The sequence below is a fragment of the Limanda limanda genome, chromosome 12 (genome assembly GCF_963576545.1).
Source record: "Limanda limanda chromosome 12, fLimLim1.1, whole genome shotgun sequence".
Lineage (NCBI taxonomy): Eukaryota > Metazoa > Chordata > Actinopteri > Pleuronectiformes > Pleuronectidae > Limanda > Limanda limanda.
The window spans coordinates 20,704,860-20,725,746 of record NC_083647.1 but is presented as its reverse complement, the minus strand read 5'-3'; the positions used below and the strand labels follow the sequence as shown (position 1 = coordinate 20,725,746).

Below are 20,887 nucleotides of genomic sequence, written 5' to 3'. Positions count from 1 at the left end.
CATATTGAAAACTTACATAATGGATATTTAGCTCATTCACATAGACAACAGGTCTGTCGGATGGTGTGAAAGGTATGTCATGTATGTCGGATGGCGCTAGGAGTGTCACGCCCCAAGCGTTTGTACTTCAGAGCCACTGTTGGGAGTTGATGCAACATTTTCTTTTTGATTAAATATAAGTATAATGCATGTACTGCACTTTAACTCCTTTAGAATAGAATAGAATCCTTTTATTGCCATTGCAAAACGAAATTTAGCAGCATTATTAAAGGTGGTATCAAACCACAAGATGAGATGATAAACCACTTTTGAAAAGGTTTTTTTAACAGATTCAGACAGGAATAGATTAAGATATTTTTCTGATCTCAGAAACCTACCAGGAATGAATTTTCCCGCTTTGCTCTCTCGGTGATTTCTTCGCCCAGCTCACCCTCCGGCACTTTAGGACCCTCTTTGGTATCGAAATTATCATCAAGAAAGGTCAAGTAACCATCCTTGATACTGTTAACCTGAATGTGCCATTAGAAAAGGGGAAACAAGGATAAACGTTTGAAACATTACATCGTTGTTCAAAAAGAAGATAGAATTAGAGACCACTCGTGACTAACCAGTACCAGTAAAGTAGCTATACAAAAGAAGCTCAGTCACATGACCTCTGGGGACCTTAAATACTTAACACCATTTAGCTGCTTTCAGACTCACTGAATTTCCTGAAATTTGCTAGAAACCAAATGGGCCCCCTCAGTTACAACAAGAGCTCAGACAAGGATCTCTTACCTCGAAGTCCTTCCTAAATATACTAGGGACATCCATGTTATGGGTAGATGGGACGATATCTTCATGAAAAATAGAAATTAGAAAAATACATAAAAACGGAAAAGAAAGGACATGACAAAAGCGCACTTGTGGGCAGATGCAAGCTCTAGTTAAAGGGAGAAGCCTTCGATTTTCTTTTAAAGACATTCACTGAACTAGCTTCTCCGATATCTAGCGGCGGTCTCTTCCTTAACTTCAGAGTGTATTTTACAAAAGCTGTATTTATTTCGCTGTGGTTTGGAACCTCTAATAGACTTGCTGCAAATTATCTCATACCCCTCCGAATTTAACTATTCAATTTCTTTTCAGTTGTTCAGTTAGGTACCTGTGAATATGATCTGTACGTAGAATTCTTTGTTAAACCTACCTTTATTTCTCATATTGAAAACTTACATAATGGATATTTAGCTCATTCACATAGACAACAGGTCTGTCGGATGATGTGAAAGGTATGTCATGTATGTCGGATGGCGCTAGGAGTGTCACGCCCCAAGCGTTTGTACTTCAGAGCCACTGTTGGGAGTTGATGCAACATTTTCTTTTTGATTAAATATAAGTATTATGCATGTACTGCACTTTAACTTCTTTTTCTTGGCGACTCACAGTTAAAGGCTGATCCAGGAACTGACAGACTCAAGGCACGTGATTTTCACAGTAAAAGTCTTGTCGTGTCTCACATAACTGTTTACAGAGATTTATAAGAAATGTAAGTCCATTATGTTTAGTGTCATAACTCAGGACTTGTAAACTCTTATAGGTTATAGTGACTTTTCGGTGATCTCAAACAAATACAGTTATAATGCAGCCCCATGTGGAAATAAGTTGTTCTATTGATTCCCTTCATTTTTTATACAGACCATTAAATGAAGTTTAATCAAAGCACGGTAATGCTTTGATCACCTGTCTCTCTCCATGTCATGCTGTTTGAAGACATACAGTTAATCTGCACAGGTACATAATACCTTCCTCCACAGTCTGGCCCGGGGTTGGTATGTATACCTACATTATGTGTGTGTGTTCTTACTGGGCCAGTGTTTTCCCTGACTCACTAGAGAGGCCCTCTAAACTCTAATGACTCTGAACCGGTTCATCTCCTCCGACATCCAACCAGACATCCAGGAGCTTCTTCGTCTGGATAAACAGGTTTGAAGCTCTGTGGAATGGCCCGTGAAAAAAGAAAATCTCCACAAATCCCTCCTCGGCCAAACCTCGATGGAGTTCAGCTGGTGACAGTGAAACACTCAAGTCTCGAGTCTACAGTCTCATCCATTTTTAAGAGCAAGAGTGTGAAACCTGTTAGTAATGGAGATGAAGACTTCCTCCAGCAGACAGTGAAAATATCTGCAAGATAGACAGATGGATGGATTGAGGGACAGAGAGACTAATAGAGATAGAGAGATGGGATAATAGAGAGATATCACAAGATATATCAATAGAGATATAGAGATTCATAGAATAAGTGGATCGACAGACAGAGGCCTTATCCCATTTCACCCCTTGGCCCCACCTCTTGTTTTGGAGGGGGGTAGAATGGGATTAGGCCAGAGACCAATCTCTCCAAAGTATTTTGCTCCCACCTACTGAGCAGTTGAAGTTTGACGTATCTACCGTCATCGGGCCTCATTCACTAACATGTGCGCAAAATTGATTCGTAATCTCTGCCCATGAGTTTCACAACCACTAAAATCGAACTTTGATCCCCCAATCAGTGAAGACGACGAGCAGACCAAACTATTCGTGCACCGATCGCCTTTGCGGCAGAGAACATCATTCACAACCTTTATCATTATTCAGTGTCATTAAACAAACGCATAATAATTAAGTAAAAAAACATTAGGTTTTGTAACCTCGTTGTACACACTCAGATACAGATACACAGGTTTACAGTGCTGCTTTGTTGCATACTGAGTTGTGCAATATTTTAGATCTTTACACCGTAGAGAAGACCCACTCCCGCCGGAATATAAAGTATTTAGATTTAAAAGGCCCATCCTAGGGTAAAGAAAACCGACATTTGTACAACACATACCAGTGAAAACATCACTAGCATTTTTTTTTATATTCAGTTTCTACCAATGGATCCCTTTCACCTAAATCTTACAAACTCGACCCTTAAGATTTGTACATATGCACCGTTTGTTAATGAAGCCCATTGTTCGTTAGTGTTGCCAACCATGTCATTCCAGTTAAATGTTACTTGTGATGATTTCTGTGTGTGTTGCTGCTCGGTTGCTGCTGGGCCTTGACGGAAGTGTGCTCTTAAATTCACCCTTCTTCTGGTCTTCTGTCCATCTGCTGGTTCGTTCCGGTATTGCAGAAACATGCATTAAATTCTCAGACCAACACTGAGCAACGCTCAATTACTTATAAGCAAACGCAATTGTAAGTGCTATTGTTCAGAGGGGGAACAAAACGTTTAACTAGAAAACTTTAATGAGAAAACAACTGATGTCTCGTGGCCAGTAACTTTATTTTTGCCTCAAGATAAAAACAAACAGTTGTGATTATTAAGACAGCAGCAATACATTTCTTAGAATAGAGGAGAGAGAAATCTTTGCATCTTTATGTTCCAGAAGAGGCTTAAAGTCAGTTTCCCCCTCAGAACCTGTTACAACCACCCTGGGGAAATACCCTTCACCCACGTTCCTCAGAATACACAACGAAAACAAAGAGAATACAAGACCAACTCTCCTATTGTACCTGTGGTCTAAAACAAAAGATATAAGCCACTGTTTCTTATCAGAATAATGAAGTAATGAGAAAAGGATAGAGAAATTGTGAAGCAAATAATGTCTCTGACATCAGGTGCCAGAGGAAAGAAAGATGAATTTAACAAACTCCAACTCCATAAAAATATGGGCTTCTAATTAAAAAGAAAAGAAAAAACGATAACAATCGTATGAACCTCACTACCGACACCACTAACGTAACAGATTTCCTAACACTCAATTTGAAGCCCTGAGAAAATCTGACCTCATGATATACTATTTTTTTTCTTTTTTTTTTATGTAGTTGTGTCCCTTGCAGAAGCCAAGGTTGGGGTGGTCTCCCTTTATAGTGTAAACATTGTCTTAAGTGGAACCCGAGGTCAGTCCTAATAGTCTGAGTGGGAGACGCCTTTAAGCGAAAAGGTAAGAGGATCATTAATGAGATGTGTGGTGGGAATTGAGTGCTACATATCAGAGGCCAGAGAGAGAACTGCGGGTGGGAATCAAGTCCATTTTCCTGCATCTGACCTTGGTTATAAACAAATGTAACAGGGCTAGAATATGGCTTAAGGAAGACTTGTCTTCTGTTACAGATGTAGAGATGGTGGGCAAATAGTACGCCTCACTGCTGATGACATATTCGTATCATCTCGAAAGTCACATGCATTTAAAAAGGAGGTACTAGAGTAAAAACAATGTTTTTCAAATGCTTATAACCAAAAAAATGGACTCTACACTGCCACGGTTAAATGCGAAAACTTGCTCAACTTTTATCCAGCTTTTACTGCCACATACTCTGCATTTCCTGTATTTTGCATATGATCCGTTTTGGTTTCCCACACATTCTTCTCCCTGAGAACGATATAATCATAATGATGCACCTCTGGCTTAAAGCGGTTGTGGACTGCTATTCGTCTTTGCACGTCCACCCATTTGCCAAAAAACTAGTCCAATAAGCCAACAGATACAAAACAGCCTGCAGGTAGCAATGCGATGCAGAGTTCCCACTTGTCAGACAATTCCTCCTGTTTGAAGATATAACTTATCAAACTTGAAATGTCACGTTTTGTTATCTGCAGGTGCAGTGTACTGCTGCTTGGTCATTCGGTAACACAGGTCATAGTCTAGATGGCCAGGTAGATGACAGTTAGAAATGGAAGCCACTGTTGGAACAGCTAAGATGATGAGTCAGGGACACACTGAACAAAACCAGGGAGGAAATAAACACTTAATACACACAACAAAACCCAGTGGAAACCTTTGGTGTATTGACAGAAGAAAAAAAGTACTTCAGGTGGAATGAGGTCAGAACAAAAGAACAGACCTGCTGCCGTTGCACTAAGGAGAACTCTTAAGCTAAAACAGATTACCTTCCAATGTCAATACCACAGTTTGGTAACAGATGTTTCAGTTATTTCATTGTCAGGTTTACATTTCTCTAAGCCCCCCCCCCCCCCATTAAGGGATTTCTGCTGGAGATATCAGATTTGACCATGCATACATTTAACTAAATTGCTATCTTGAATTTTTTTTAGGAGCACAGGTTCATCACTTGAACGAAAAACTTGAGAAGGGTTTTGCTGACACAGAAGTTGAAAAACAATGCAACTCAGTTATTCATTTTTGTAACTGAATGTCAAACTAAACCAGCACTGAAAGCAACACGTCAAAATAAGTCATTTTAGAAAAAAGGACAGCAAGTGATTTGTGAATTTCAAACTTCAAATATATTGCCAACACACTTAAAATATTCCACTTAGTTTGAATTTACTTGTGTTCTAGACGGTAGGGGAGAAAACAGATGACCTGACGACCAGGTCAACCCACTGCATGTGAACACATTGACTTCTTGCCATGTTATCAATGTTTACACAAATGTTATTCTGTGTGGATGTGAACCCGGTCAATCATCCTCCATTTGAGCTGCAAAGCCTTTCAGAGTGTGACTGCACAAAACACTTAAAATCCCATTAAATGCAAACACCACCAAATTTGTTCGACAACTATCTTACTCCAACACCTAGGATATAGCTTAAGGCCAACACCAATATTTTGTTTTTGGGCACCGATGTCTTCCTATCACAAGACATGGATAAACTGCAAGATATCAACCAATTAGATTTAGAGCTATCATAAGACTTAACAGTTTCTTGTTTTCACCATTTTGTGCCATGAAGTGTCAATATCTTTAGAACTGTAATAATGTAATGATTGAAACTGAACTTCCAACAAAGTTGTAGAGTAGTAAAGGTCGTCAGTGACATGTTCACTCAAAATCAGCTTCTATACAACAGTCAGCTCATAAAAAGGCCTCAAGTGAAAAGAAAAGGTTTCAAAGTGCTTTTGAGAAAATGGCCCCACCCAAAAACCCTCAGCTGAGACATTTCCCTGCTAGAAAAGGACAATTTTACTGAGAGGCAGCTAGATGCAGTTGAAAACTTGCCCAAAAGAGTAAATTTAATTATTCCGTTTACAGAAATGTATAACCGCAGAAGTAACTTGTAGTTTGCATGTAAATGCATGCATTAATACTTAACACCATTTAGCTACTTTCAGACTCACTGAATTTCCTGAAATTTGCTAGAAACCAAATGGGCCCCCTCAGTTACAACAAGAGCTCAGACAAGGATCTCTTACCTCGAAGTCCTTCCAAGATATACTAGGGACATCCATGTTATGGGTAGATGGGACGATATCTTCATGTGTCTCCCCAGTAAAGATGTCAAGTCCAACAAGGTGAACCTGGGAAAACACCACAACTAATAAGATTCAGCCTCGGGCAAAGTAAGCATCAGGGGTCACTCATTAAACTGGGCCAGATCAAACTAATTCACTTAAATGACTTAAAGGGATAGTTCACCCAGAAATCAAAATGTACTCATTATCTTCTCACCACTATGCCGATGGAGGGGTGGGTGAAGTGTTTGAGCCCACAAAACACTTTGGGAGTTTCAGGGTAAACAGCGTTGCAGCAGAATCCAATACAATGCTGCTTTCTGTTGTTTTATTACATATATTTGGTCACTAGTATCTTCAATTGTATTGGATTCTGCTGCAACGCTGTTGAGCTCAGCATTACAAAAATGATGCACAGGATTCTTTTACCTTGGCGTGCCCATGCTTGCCAGACATGGAGGTATTCATCTCAACGATCTTGCAGGGACGATCTTTAATGATGACATATCCATCCTTCCTCAGTGCAGAACACTGCATGGGATATGTAGTAGAAGCCCCTGAGTTTTCTGAGCGGAAATCCACATCCTCCATGGTGGTCGACAGGCTATGCTATGAACAGGAACAATACATGACTAAAAATAAGAAGCAGAACACAACTTGTACCTTGTGACAAACCTCGTCGCAACTTAGCTCTCTCTCTGTCTGGGGCATCGGAGTTAGATATGAAAGTCGCTGAGGGTAGATACTACGATGTAATAAGACTAAAGCAGAATTGTTCGCTTTTAGAATTGTTAAGTGAAATGAGAAAACACTACCAGCGATACAAAGGAAGAGGTGATAGTATCAAGAATGAGGTTTGGTCATAAATATCTAGCGGCGGTCTCTTCCTTAACTTCAGAGTGTATTTTACAAAAGCTGTATTTATTTCGCTGTGGTTTGGAACCTCTAATAGACTTGCTGCAAATTATCTCATACCCCTCCGAATTTAACTATTCAATTTCTTTTCAGTTGTTCAGTTAGGTACCTGTGAATATGATCTGTACGTAGAATTCTTTGTTAAACCTACCTTTATTTCTCATATTGAAAACTTACATAATGGATATTTAGCTCATTCACATAGACAACACGTCTGTCGGATGGTGTGAAAGGTATGTCATGTATGTCGGATGGCGCTAGGAGTGTCACGCCCCAAGCGTTTGTACTTCAGAGCCACTGTTGGGAGTTGATGCAACATTTTCTTTTTGATTAAATATAAGTATAATGCATGTACTGCACTTTAACTCCTTTAGAATAGAATAGAATCCTTTTATTGCCATTGCAAAACGAAATTTAGCAGCATTATTAAAGGTGGTATCAAACCACAAGATGAGATGATAAACCACTTTTGAAAAGGTTTTTTTAACAGATTCAGACAGGAATAGATTAAGATATTTTTCTGATCTCAGAAACCTACCAGGAATGAATTTTCCCGCTTTGCTCTCTCGGTGATTTCTTCGCCCAGCTCACCCTCCGGCACTTTAGGACCCTCTTTGGTATCGAAATTATCATCAAGAAAGGTCAAGTAACCATCCTTGATACCGTTAACCTGAATGTGCCATTAGAAAAGGGGAAACAAGGATAAACGTTTGAAACATTACATCGTTGTTCAAAAAGAAGATAGAATTAGAGACCACTCGTGACTAACCAGTACCAGTAAAGTAGTTATACAAAAGAAGCTCAGTCACATGACCTCTGGGGACCTTAAATACTTAACACCATTTAGCTGCTTTCAGACTCACTGAATTTCCTGAAATTTGCTAGAAACCAAATGGGCCCCCTCAGTTACAACAAGAGCTCAGACAAGGATCTCTTACCTCGAAGTCCTTCCTAAATATACCAGGGACATCCATGTTATGGGTAGATGGGACGATATCTTCATGAAAAATAGAAATTAGAAAAATACATAAAAACGGAAAAGAAAGGACATGACAAAAGCGCACTTGTGGGCAGATGCAAGCTCTAGTTAAAGGGAGAAGCCTTCGATTTTCTTTTCTTTCTTTCTTTTAAAGACATTCACTGAACTAGCTTCTCCGATATCTAGCGGCGGTCTCTTCCTTAACTTCAGAGTGTATTTTACAAAAGCTGTATTTATTTCGCTGTGGTTTGGAACCTCTAATAGACTTGCTGCAAATTATCTCATACCCCTCCGAATTTAACTATTCAATTTCTTTTCAGTTGTTCAGTTAGGTACCTGTGAATATGATCTGTACGTAGAATTATTTGTTAAACCTACCTTTATTTCTCATATTGAAAACTTACATAATGGATATTTAGCTCATACACAACAGGTCTGTCGGATGGTGTGAAAGGTATGTCATGTATGTCGGATGGCGCTAGGAGTGTCACGCCCCAAGCGTTTGTACTTCAGAGCCACTGTTGGGAGTTGATGCAACATTTTCTTTTTGATTAAATATAAGTATAATGCATGTACTGCACTTTAACTCCTTTAGAATAGAATAGAATCCTTTTATTGCCATTGCAAAACGAAATTTAGCAGCATTATTAAAGGTGGTATCAAACCACAAGATGAGATGATAAACCACTTTTGAAAAGGTTTTTTTAACAGATTCAGACAGGAATAGATTAAGATATTTTTCTGATCTCAGAAACCTACCAGGAATGAATTTTCCCGCTTTGCTCTCTCGGTGATTTCTTCGCCCAGCTCACCCTCCGGCACTTTAGGACCCTCTTTGGTATCGAAATTATCATCAAGAAAGGTCAAGTAACCATCCTTGATACTGTTAACCTGAATGTGCCATTAGAAAAGGGGAAACAAGGATAAACGTTTGAAACATTACATCGTTGTTCAAAAAGAAGATAGAATTAGAGACCACTTGTGACTAACCAGTACCAGTAAAGTAGCTATACAAAAGAAGCTCAGTCACATGACCTCTGGGGACCTTAAATACTTAACACCATTTAGCTGCTTTCAGACTCACTGAATTTCCTGAAATTTGCTAGAAACCAAATGGGCCGCCTCAGTTACAACAAGAGCTCAGACAAGGATCTCTTACCTCGAAGTCCTTCCTAAATATACTAGGGACATCCATGTTATGGGTAGATGGGACGATATCTTCATGAAAAATAGAAATTAGAAAAATACATAAAAACGGAAAAGAAAGGACATGACAAAAGCGCACTTGTGGGCAGATGCAAGCTCTAGTTAAAGGGAGAAGCCTTCGATTTTCTTTTAAAGACATTCACTGAACTAGCTTCTCCGATATCTAGCGGCGGTCTCTTCCTTAACTTCAGAGTGTATTTTACAAAAGCTGTATTTATTTCGCTGTGGTTTGGAACCTCTAATAGACTTGCTGCAAATTATCTCATACCCCTCCGAATTTAACTATTCAATTTCTTTTCAGTTGTTCAGTTAGGTACCTGTGAATATGATCTGTACGTAGAATTCTTTGTTAAACCTACCTTTATTTCTCATATTGAAAACTTACATAATGGATATTTAGCTCATTCACATAGACAACAGGTCTGTCGGATGATGTGAAAGGTATGTCATGTATGTCGGATGGCGCTAGGAGTGTCACGCCCCAAGCGTTTGTACTTCAGAGCCACTGTTGGGAGTTGATGCAACATTTTCTTTTTGATTAAATATAAGTATTATGCATGTACTGCACTTTAACTTCTTTTTCTTGGCGACTCACAGTTAAAGGCTGATCCAGGAACTGACAGACTCAAGGCACGTGATTTTCACAGTAAAAGTCTTGTCGTGTCTCACATAACTGTTTACAGAGATTTATAAGAAATGTAAGTCCATTATGTTTAGTGTCATAACTCAGGACTTGTAAACTCTTATAGGTTATAGTGACTTTTCGGTGATCTCAAACAAATACAGTTATAATGCAGCCCCATGTGGAAATAAGTTGTTCTATTGATTCCCTTCATTTTTTATACAGACCATTAAATGAAGTTTAATCAAAGCACGGTAATGCTTTGATCACCTGTCTCTCTCCATGTCATGCTGTTTGAAGACATACAGTTAATCTGCACAGGTACATAATACCTTCCTCCACAGTCTGGCCCGGGGTTGGTATGTATACCTACATTATGTGTGTGTGTTCTTACTGGGCCAGTGTTTTCCCTGACTCACTAGAGAGGCCCTCTAAACTCTAATGACTCTGAACCGGTTCATCTCCTCCGACATCCAACCAGACATCCAGGAGCTTCTTCGTCTGGATAAACAGGTTTGAAGCTCTGTGGAATGGCCCGTGAAAAAAGAAAATCTCCACAAATCCCTCCTCGGCCAAACCTCGATGGAGTTCAGCTGGTGACAGTGAAACACTCAAGTCTCGAGTCTACAGTCTCATCCATTTTTAAGAGCAAGAGTGTGAAACCTGTTAGTAATGGAGATGAAGACTTCCTCCAGCAGACAGTGAAAATATCTGCAAGATAGACAGATGGATGGATTGAGGGACAGAGAGACTAATAGAGATAGAGAGATGGGATAATGGAGAGATACCACAAGATATACCAATAGAGATATAGAGATTCATAGAATAAGTGAATCGACAGACAGAGGCCTTATCCCATTTCACCCCTTGGCCCCACCTCTTGTTTTGGAGGGGGGTAGAATGGGATTAGGCCAGAGACCAATCTCTCCAAAGTATTTTGCTCCCACCTACTGAGCAGTTGAAGTTTGACATATCTACCGTCATCGGGCCTCATTCACTAACATGTGCGCAAAATTGATTCGTAATCTCTGCCAATGAGTTTCACAACCACTAACATCGAACTTTGATCAGTCAATCAGTGAAGACGACGAGCAGACCAAACTATTCGTGCACCTATCGCCTTTGCGGCAGAGATCATCCACAGCCTTTATCATTATTCAGTGTCATTAAACAAACGCATAATAATTAAGTAAAAAAACATTACGTTTTGTAACCTCGTTGTACACACTCAGATACAGATACACAGGTTTACAGTGCTGCTTTGTTGCATACTGAGTTGTGCAATATTTTAGATCTTTACACCGTAGAGAAGACCCACTCCCGCCGGAATATAAAGTATTTAGATTTAAAAGGCCCATCCTAGGGTAAAGAAAACCGACATTTGTACAACACATACCAGTGAAAACATCACTAGCATTTTTTTTTGTATTCAGTTTCTACCAATGGATCCCTTTCACCTAAATCTTACAAACTCGACCCTTAAGATTTGTACATATGCACCGTTTGTTAATGAAGCCCATTGTTCGTTAGTGTTGCCAACCATGTCATTCCAGTTAAATGTTACTTGTGATGATTTCTGTGTGTGTTGCTGCTCGGTTGCTGCTGGGCCTTGACGGAAGTGTGCTCTCAAGTTCACCCTTCTTCTGGTCTTCTGTCCATCTGCTGGTTCGTTCCGGTATTGCAGAAACATGCATTAAATTCTCAGACCAACACTGAGCAACGCTCAATTACTTATAAGCAAACGCAATTGTAAGTGCTATTGTTCAGAGGGGGAAAAAAACGTTTAACTAGAAAACTTTAATGAGAAAACAACTGATGTCTCGTGGCCAGTAACTTTATTTTTGCCTCAAGATAAAAACAAACAGTTGTGATTATTAAGACAGCAGCAATACATTTCTTAGAATAGAGGAGAGAGAAATCTTTGCATCTTTATGTTCCAGAAGAGGCTTAAAGTCAGTTTCCCCCTCAGAACCTGTTACAACCACCCTGGGGAAATACCCTTCACCCACGTTCCTCAGAATACACAACGAAAACAAAGAGAATACAAGACCAACTCTCCTATTGTACCTGTGGTCTAAAACAAAAGATATAAGCCACTGTTTCTTATCAGAATAATGAAGTAATGAGAAAGAGATAGAGAAATTGTGAAGCAAATAATGTCTCTGACATCAGGTGCCAGAGGAAAGAAAGATGAATTTAACAAACTCCAACTCCATAAAAATATGGGCTTCTAATTAAAAAGAAAAGAAAAAACGATAACAATCGTATGAACCTCACTACAGACACCACTAACGTAACAGATTTCCTAACACTCAATTTGAAGCCCTGAGAAAATCTGACCTCATGATATACTATTTTTTTTCTTTTTTTTTTATGTAGTTGTGTCCCTTGCAGAAGCCAAGGTTGGGGTGGTCTCCCTTTATAGTGTAAACATTGTCTTAAGTGGAACCCGAGGTCAGTCCTAATAGTCTGAGTGGGAGACGCCTTTAAGCGAAAAGGTAAGAGGATCATTAATGAGATGTGTGGTGGGAATTGAGTGCTACATATCAGAGGCCAGAGAGAGAACTGCGGGTGGGAATCAAGTCCATTGTCCTGCATCTGACCTTGGTTATAAACAAATGTAACAGGGCTAGAATATGGCTTAAGGAAGACTTGTCTTCTGTTACAGATGTAGAGATGGTGGGCAAATAGTACGCCTCACTGCTGATGACATATTCGTACCATCTTGAAAGTCACATGCATTTAAAAAGGAGGTACTAGAGTAAAAACAATGTTTTTCAAATGCTTATAACCAAAAAAATGGACTCTACACTGCCACGGTTAAATGCGAAAACTTGCTCAACTTTTATCCAGCTTTTACTGCCACATACTCTGCATTTCCTGTATTTTGCATATGATCCGTTTTGGTTTCCCACACAATCTTCTCCCTGAGAGCGATATAATCATAATGATGCACCTCTGGCTTAAAGCGGTTGTGGACTGCTATTCGTCTTTGCACGTCCACCCATTTGCCAAAAAACTAGTCCAATAAGCCAACAGATACAAAACAGCCTGCAGGTAGCAATGCGATGCAGAGTTCCCACTTGTCAGACAATTCCTCCTGTTTGAAGATATGACTTATCAAACTTGAAATGTCACGTTTTGTTATCTGCAGGTGCAGTGTACTGCTGCTTGGTCATTCGGTAACACAGGTCATAGTCTAGATGGCCAGGTAGGTGACAGTTAGAAATGGAAGCCACTGTTGGAACAGCTAAGATGATGAGTCAGGGACACACTGAACAAAACCAGGTAGGAAATAAACACTTAATACACACAACAAAACCCAGTGGAAACCTTTGGTGTATTGACAGAAGAAAAAAAGTACTTCAGGTGGAATGAGGTCAGAACAAAAGAACAGACCTGCTGCCGTTGCACTAAGGAGAACTCTTAAGCTAAAACAGATTACCTTCCAATGTCAATACCACAGTTTGGTAACAGATGTTTCAGTTATTTCATTGTCAGGTTTACATTTCTCTAAGCCCCCCCCCCCCCCATTAAGGGATTTCTGCTGGAGATATCAGATTTGCCCATGCATACATTTAACTAAATTGCTATCTTGAATTTTTTTTAGGAGCACAGATTCATCACTTGAACGAAAAACTTGAGAAGGGTTTTGCTGAGACAGAAGTTGAAAAACAATGCAACTCAGTTATTCATTTTTGTAACTGAATGTCAAACTAAACCAGCACTGAAAGCAACACGTCAAAATAAGTCATTTTAGAAAAAAGGACAGCAAGTGATTTGTGAATTTCAAACTTCAAATATATTGCCAACACACTTAAAATATTCCACTTAGTTTGAATTTACTTGTGTTCTAGACGGTAGGGGAGAAAACAGATGACCTGACAACCAGGTCAACCCACTGCATGTGAACACATTGACTTCTTGCCATGTTATCAATGTTTACACAAATGTTATTCTGTGTGGATGTGAACCCGGTGAATCATCCTCCATTTGAGCTGCAAAGCCTTTCAGAGTGTGACTGCACAAAACACTTAAAATCCCATTAAATGCAAACACCACCAAATTTGTTCGACAACTATCTAACTCCAACACCTAGGATATAGCTTAAGGCCAACACCAATATTTTGTTTTTGGGCACCGATGTCTTCCTATCACAAGACATGGATAAACTGCAAGATATCAACCAATTAGATTTAGAGCTATCATATAAGACTTAACAGTTTCTTGTTTTCACCATTTTGTGCCATGAAGTGTCAATATCTTTAGAACTGTAATAATGTAATGATTGAAACTAAACTTCCAACAAAGTTGTAGAGTAGTAAAGGTCGTCAGTGACATGTTCACTCAAAATCAGCTTCTATACAACAGTCAGCTCATAAAAAGGCCTCAAGTGAAAAGAAAAGGTTTCAAAGTGCTTTTGAGAAAATGGCCCCACCCAAAAACCCTCAGCTGAGACATTTCCCTGCTAGAAAAGGACAATTTTACTGAGAGGCAGCTAGATGCAGTTGAAAACTTGCCCAAAAGAGTAAATTTAATTATTCCGTTTACAGAAATGTATAACCGCAGAAGTAACTTGTAGTTTGCATGTAAATGCATGCATTAATTTTCAGAGGGCAGAAAGACAATACAAAAAGCTGTATTTTGGGGTTTTCTGACATGTGCACAGAGAGGATCTGGAGCTTGCTTAAAATTTAATGTCAGCAGAAATAAAAATCACTTAAGGAGAAATTTTAGATAAACAGAAGGTGGAGTAGCTAAACTGTAAAGGAGAATTGAAATACATTTTTACAGGCAAATCAAAAATGAATGAACAATTTGATGGAATGCACACAGTGGGACAAAAGCATATCACAAATACTATAAAAAAGGAATGTTATTAATTACTGGGATGTTGAAAAGAATACCTGGAGTAATATCAATACCGACAAAATTAAGATGTGATGGCTAAGGGATGAAAACTTCATTGATTGTAGAGATTGCCAGGCTGCCCCAGGCCTGAGGTGCAGCTGAAGAAGCCGAGCCAGTCCAGGAATCTGGATTTTAAATTGACCAGCAGAGAAACTGGTGGAGGGGTGAAGGCCAATAGCTTTGGTGAGGCTTGAAAACCATAACGGAGGACAAGACTGTAAGGTCTCCAGCTTTGTACTTTACTTATTTCGTGTTCTTACAGGAGATGACATGCTCTTCACCAATAGCTTCTAACACAGTGACCTGAAAAGGAAGGAAAGACAAAGTTTAGTTTTAGAGTCATGGTAAATCCGACTTAGAATCAGTCAACTTAAATCATTTGTCTGGTATTATTTTGTGTATTAATGACGTATTGTAAGGTGCCTTTGGTTGTTTGCTTCTTGACTGGTTCCCAGTCTCAATTCTCTTTCTTCCTTTTCACAATTGTCGTTTCTCGTTCAAAGTATTTTTTCTTTTAGTTAAGCAAGCAACAGCAGAGGAGAATCCGCTTCCTGTTTACACTGGCACGCAGTGTATGTGAATGGTCACTTGAAATGGGCTTTCAGGTGGACCAGTTAGGACGGGGATTGGGACTGACACAAAGCTTTAACGCTTGTGTGTACATTTTGTTTAGAAGCAAAAACACAATATGAAAGTTACCTCACACTTTGTATTTGTGTACACGGGAATATACTTTTATACAAGTAAAGTCATATTTGTGGCCATAATCCAGACAAAGCCTGTGTAAAAACATTGTGCCGCTGAAGCAGCTCCTCTGCAGAACATATGGCTGAACTGAGAAGCTAAATATTGTGCATTGGACAGATGCTGTGAATATGAATTGATATTTATGTGAATATTGTGCATTGAGTAGATAAAGTTAAACTCTCTTCTCAACTGTTGGTTATTGCGATACCTTTCTAGTATCAGTACATAGTGCAACACTAGCAGGAGTACGAGGCAGACGGTAAACCAACCCAACAGTGTGTGTATACAATAATCCACCAGAGACGCAAAACCATGAATTAATTAATGGTTAATTAATGCTTAATTTCAATGTTAAGGGCAGAACTGAGAAACTCAAATTGTAGGTAAATATCAGTCAACAGAGTAAAATAGAATAGAATCCATTTACTGCCATTGCACAACGAAATGTAGCAGCATTATTTAAGGTGATATCAAACCATGAGATGATTAACTACTTTTAAAAAAGGGTTTTCAACAGATTCAGACAGGAATAGATTAGACTTTTTTTCACCTCAAACTTACCCTAACTGATTCGCCTGCGTCAACTCTCTCTTCGATTTCATCGCCCAGCTTACCCTCCGGCACTTTAAGATCCTCTCTGGTATCTCCATTATCATCCATGAGGGTCAAGAAACCGTCCACGACACAGACAACCTGAATGTGCCATTAGAAAAGGGGAAACAAGGATAAACGTTTCAAATAGGGGTGCAAGGATTAGTCGACAAATTGATGACAAAAATAGTCGCCGACGAATTTACTCTTCGATGAATCGTTGGTGACGTCATAGCGCGTGTTTCTTGTGCCGCGCAGCGGAACTTAACGTTGTTTTACTGGAGGTGCTGATGGAAGTACCTGAGGAGTGAGCCATCTCGTTCCCGCTCGTTCTCTGAAAGTCGCGCATGTGCAATAGTGACAAAACATGGACCAATGGCGGCGTCCGCTGCCTCGCGCACCACGAAGTAAAAAGTTCGGGAGAACTCCACTCTTAACAGCCTGAAAAAAACTACCTGCAATATCTGTGTGACATCGTAACGGAGACGATGCGGACTCGCCTCTGTCAGTTATATATACACGTGTATACCCGTGCGCAGGATTCTAGAATCCATTACAAAAATATGGTTTAAACTTTTTTTCAACGAGTTTAAAAGCGAAAAGTTATCCTATTGCCTGACAAACGTTTTTTAGTCACAATTATTTAGTCCAAACAAGACTGTAGTTTCGTTTGGATGTTTTTATTAATGTTATTTTCCCTGTCCTTTTTGTTAACTGGAAAAATGGATACTTGATTTTTAATTTATTTTTAGTATCAGCACTTGGCCCGTTCTTGGTTCACAGTAAAAAGGGAAACTTGAATTTAAATTATTTTTTTTAATTAGCACTTTACTTTGCCTGTCCTTGGTTTTAAATGGATAAAAACTTGATTTCTTTGCCTTTGTGTCAACAGTATATGCAGCAAAGTTTATAAAGACATTTTTTAAATGAAGTATCGATCTTTATTGCCTTTATCTTCAGTCATCACATGCCTCGAACAACCTCACGCTAAATTTAAAAGCTGCTTGCTAAATAATTGCAATTGAGAATTTGTGTCATTCATAATCAGATTAGTCGACTAATCGTTTCAATAATCGGTGATTACTCGACTATCAGAATAGTCGTTAGTTGCAGCCCTAGTTTCAAACATTTAAATCGTCGTTTAAAAAGTAAAAAACAGTAGAGACCACTCATGACTAACCAGTACCAGTAAAGTAGCTATACAAAAGAAGCTCTGTCATGTGACCTCTGGGGACCTTAAATACTAAACTGAAAGTGGCAGACCTGAGAGGCACTTAGGACAATCAAAAACCTGTTAAAATATGGTTAACTAGGCCAAATAAGCAGATATCTCAGAATGAAAAAATGTTCCATTAAGTCACAGAAGTGGGCAACAAAGATGTCAACTTGGAGAGACACTGGATTTAGGAGCGTTTGGTCTGATACCTGTGTCACTGTGCTGTAAACAAGAACATTATTTACCGCAGCAAATTTATACACCATGTCCTGCCTCATGCAAGCTCTACCCAGACTGTTCCCGTGAACACATCTGACCCGAACAATCTACTGCTGCATACTACATTTGGAGACAAAATGTCCAGACCTAATGTTCTGGACATTTTCCAGTTAATGTCAGAAAACAGCTCATGTAATTTTCGTTCTAATCAATGATGCTGGACAGACGAGCTCCTTTCGATGAGCTCATGGGTTTTGTTGAAGTACACGAGGGACATTTTATATTTACAAGACTTTGGCAACATTACTCAAAGTTCAGTTAACAGAGTAGGGATCCACAATCTTAAATACAAGTTAGTGTTTCATTGGGTTTCTCGAGAATATGGATCCAAAAATCTGGAAGGAGCCTAAAACCTGTTCAACTAGTTTATAGCAAAGCTACCATTTCGCAATTTCTGAGGACACATCCCAGCTCCGACATACGGGACACACCCATTGAGCTAACAATGTAGCACTGCTCACCTTTTCTATGATGTAAAGTTTTAGCAACAACTTCAGTGGATAGACTTGGGGTTTAAATGTCAACCACCAACATTGATGAGCAGACTTGTTTAAAATTTTCACAAGATCCCTGCATTCATTAAAAATGCCACTCGCCCTCTGAGGCCCCTCAGTTAAAACAAGAGCTCAGACAAGGACCTCTTACCTCGAACTCCTTCCTATTTACATGTGGGACATCCAAGTTATGGGTAGATGGGCAGAGATCTTCACACTTCTTCTGAGTAAAGAGGTCAAGTCCAACAAGGTGAACCTGGAAAAATAACACAACCAATTAGATTCAGCCTCGGGCCAAACAAGCATCTGGGGTCACTCGTTAAACTGGGAAAGATCAAACTAATTCACTAAAATGCCTTAAAGAGCTAGTTCACCCAGAAATACAAATGCACTCATTATCTACTCACCACTATGCCGATTGGAGGGCTGGGTGAAGTGTTTGAGCCCACAAAACACTTAAGGAGTTTCAGGTAGGGCTGGGCGATATGGCCTAAAACAGACATTGCGATACATGATATCGATATTTTTATATCGACTCTCAATACTGTACTTAATACTAAATACTGTACAAATGTTAAATTCATTTAAGTCCACCGGAAGCTGCTAAGCTAGGGGACGTTAGTATTTCCGAAGGTCCTTGTAAGCACCTCGTTGAAAGGTATCAGCGGACATTTAGGCCTAAAACTCGGGAGTAAATGACTTAGTTTAGAGTCAAATATAAAAGTCTGGGCTTTCTGATACCTGAGCAGCTGTGGATCATAGAGGAAACTCTGTTTACCACTGTTCTTCAACAAAGTCACTACCGGCTGCTCCGAGCACAGACACAGACCACCGGTAATGCTAAACGAAATATGAATGTCTGGGCTGCCTGACCCTTGGATGACACCACACGAGCAGTATGGAATGGATGCATGCTATTTTTTCCTTAATTCCCACAGGAATCTTGGGTCACTATCATCCTCAATTGTACTTGATTCTGCTGCAACGCTGTTTACCCCTGAGACTCCTTAAGTGTTTTGTGGACTCAAACACTTCACCTACCCCTCCATCGGCATAGATGTGAGCTGAGTGAATTTTCATTTCTGGTTGAACCTTCCTATTAAGCTCGGCATTCCCAAAAAAAATGATGCACAGGATGCTTTTACCTTGGCGTGCCCATGCTTGCCAGTCTTGGAGGTACTCATCTCAACGATCTTGCAGGGACGATCTTTAATCATGACAAATCCATTCTTCCTCAGTGTGGAACACTGCACGGGGTACGTAGTAGAAGCCCCTGAGTGTCCGGTGTTGAAATCCTCATCCGCCATGGTGGTCAACAGGCTGTGCTATGAACGGGAACACCATGTGACACAATGTAAGAAGCAGAACACAACAGATGTCAGAAACACAGACGGGTTATGAATTAAAATGGGGGAAATTAGCAACATTAGAAAGAATCAGGGGTGGAATTTATGTGCTATGGCTGCCAGATCCCAACCCCAGGGAGAGTTTGGATCCATGGGTAAAAAACTGCACCTCCAGAATCGTCAAAACATGTGGTTGGGGGGGGGGAATCTTTTAGAACGAGTGGTGCTTCATCTCTCCACCAGAGACCTGATAGCAAGTGGTGACTCGACACTTAGCGTTGTTGATTCCTCTCTAATGTTTTGTCCCCCTTCGAGCGGAGGACACTGGATCCTGCGGAAAGTGTCTACGTGGTCACCCTCGATGACTTGGGGCTTTAAAGAGCTTAAAACACACACGTATATATAGAGGACGGCTTCAAAGTTCACCCTTTAATGCCTCGCTCCGTGTTAAAGTGCTTCTTTTACCCAGCTAATGCTAATACAAGATTTTGAAAAAAAGAACCGCTCGTTAATTCCCCTCGAACTGCGTGCGACCTACGTGCTTTAACACGTTAGCAGCCTGAACTGCTTCACCACCCCCACAAAGTGCTCGAAAACATTAGCGCAAATTAGCCCCAAAATAAGTGCCTAGCTTCGGGCTAAAGAGCTAGCGAACACCGTTAAGTAGCCGTGTTTACGTGGCGGCTGGGCCACAGGAACACGTAGAAAAAAAACAAACAAAAAAAAGCAGTTGGTTAGCTTCAGGTTTTCCACCTCGTGTATTCTCCGTGGCTAGCCAAGTTAGCTAGCTAGGTAGCCAAGCTAGCTCGCTATGTAGCTCGCTAGCTAAAAAAACGCGACCCACACCCATATGGCTGCTAGCGTTAGCCACGGCGCTAAGCTAACTTCTTTCACATCGCTACGTACAAGTTATCGACGAACTCGCTGGGGGGACGACGACAAAGCTTCGCAAGTTAGCTCGGCGGCTACTGTAACAACCCCGGAAGAGCCCGATCGGGCCGGGTGCTAGCTGGAACTGTGGCCGGAGAAGAAGTCAGAGTTGCCCGTACCTTTGTGCTGCTTGCGCTCAAATGAAGGGAGCGTCACTTCGCATGCGTGGACGCTTATGTAGCCTAGCAAGAGGAGGAGCGGAGAGGGCAGGTACGGGCTCCGGTGACAGCGCTGCCGGAGGGGAGGAGGACGGAAGAGCGGCGGGCACACATCCGGACACTGCTGTTACACATATATACAGTCTATGGTTACACATCTGCACACAACAGAAAACAAACAGCAAATACACGTATGTTAACGGCTGGGAAGTAACTGAGTACATGAACTTTTAATCACCAATATATGTCACTTGAATTTTTTATTTTTAATAACTATTATTTAACATCTGATG

General features: G+C 40.2%; 2 protein-coding genes across 2 annotated transcripts; both read right to left on the bottom strand.

Moving 5' to 3' along the window:
- Positions 1–365: 365 nt before the first annotated feature.
- LOC133015028 (eukaryotic translation initiation factor 5A-1-like) lies at positions 366–6,791 on the bottom strand. Its single transcript, XM_061082170.1, has 3 exons — positions 6,630–6,791; positions 6,162–6,266; positions 366–509 (listed from the first exon to the last, which is right to left on the bottom strand). Exons 1-3 carry the CDS (start codon positions 6,789–6,791, stop codon positions 366–368), a joined length of 411 nt encoding a protein of 136 aa, XP_060938153.1.
- A 4,949-nt stretch (positions 6,792–11,740) lies between these two features.
- On the bottom strand, positions 11,741–20,641 carry LOC133016115 (eukaryotic translation initiation factor 5A-2-like). The gene is made up of 5 exons (XM_061083441.1): positions 20,556–20,641; positions 19,306–19,485; positions 18,312–18,416; positions 16,142–16,273; positions 11,741–15,136 (listed from the first exon to the last, which is right to left on the bottom strand). The coding sequence occupies exons 2-5, from the start codon at positions 19,465–19,467 to the stop codon at positions 15,077–15,079; spliced, it is 459 nt and encodes a 152-aa protein (XP_060939424.1). The 5' UTR covers positions 19,468–19,485; positions 20,556–20,641; the 3' UTR covers positions 11,741–15,076.
- Between the last annotated feature and the right edge of the window lie 246 nt (positions 20,642–20,887).

Bases quoted from the DNA above. Each gene is read 5' to 3' on its own strand.
- LOC133015028 (XM_061082170.1), bottom strand. From the start codon at position 6,791: ATGGAGGATGTGGATTTCCGCTCAGAAAACTCAGGGGCTTCTACTACA. The intron at 6,267-6,629 runs GTAAAAGAATCC...GTGTTTTCCCAG, and splicing joins GCAAGCATGGGCACGCCAAG to GTTCACCTTGTTGGACTTGA. The intron at 510-6,161 runs GTAAGAGATCCT...TGGCACATTCAG, and splicing joins TATCTTGGAAGGACTTCGAG to GTTAACAGTATCAAGGATGG.
- LOC133016115 (XM_061083441.1), bottom strand. From the start codon at position 19,467: ATGGCGGATGAGGATTTCAACACCGGACACTCAGGGGCTTCTACTACG. The intron at 18,417-19,305 runs GTAAAAGCATCC...TTATTTTTCCAG, and splicing joins GCAAGCATGGGCACGCCAAG to GTTCACCTTGTTGGACTTGA. The intron at 15,137-16,141 runs GTAAGTTTGAGG...CTTCCTTTTCAG, and splicing joins ACGCAGGCGAATCAGTTAGG to GTCACTGTGTTAGAAGCTAT.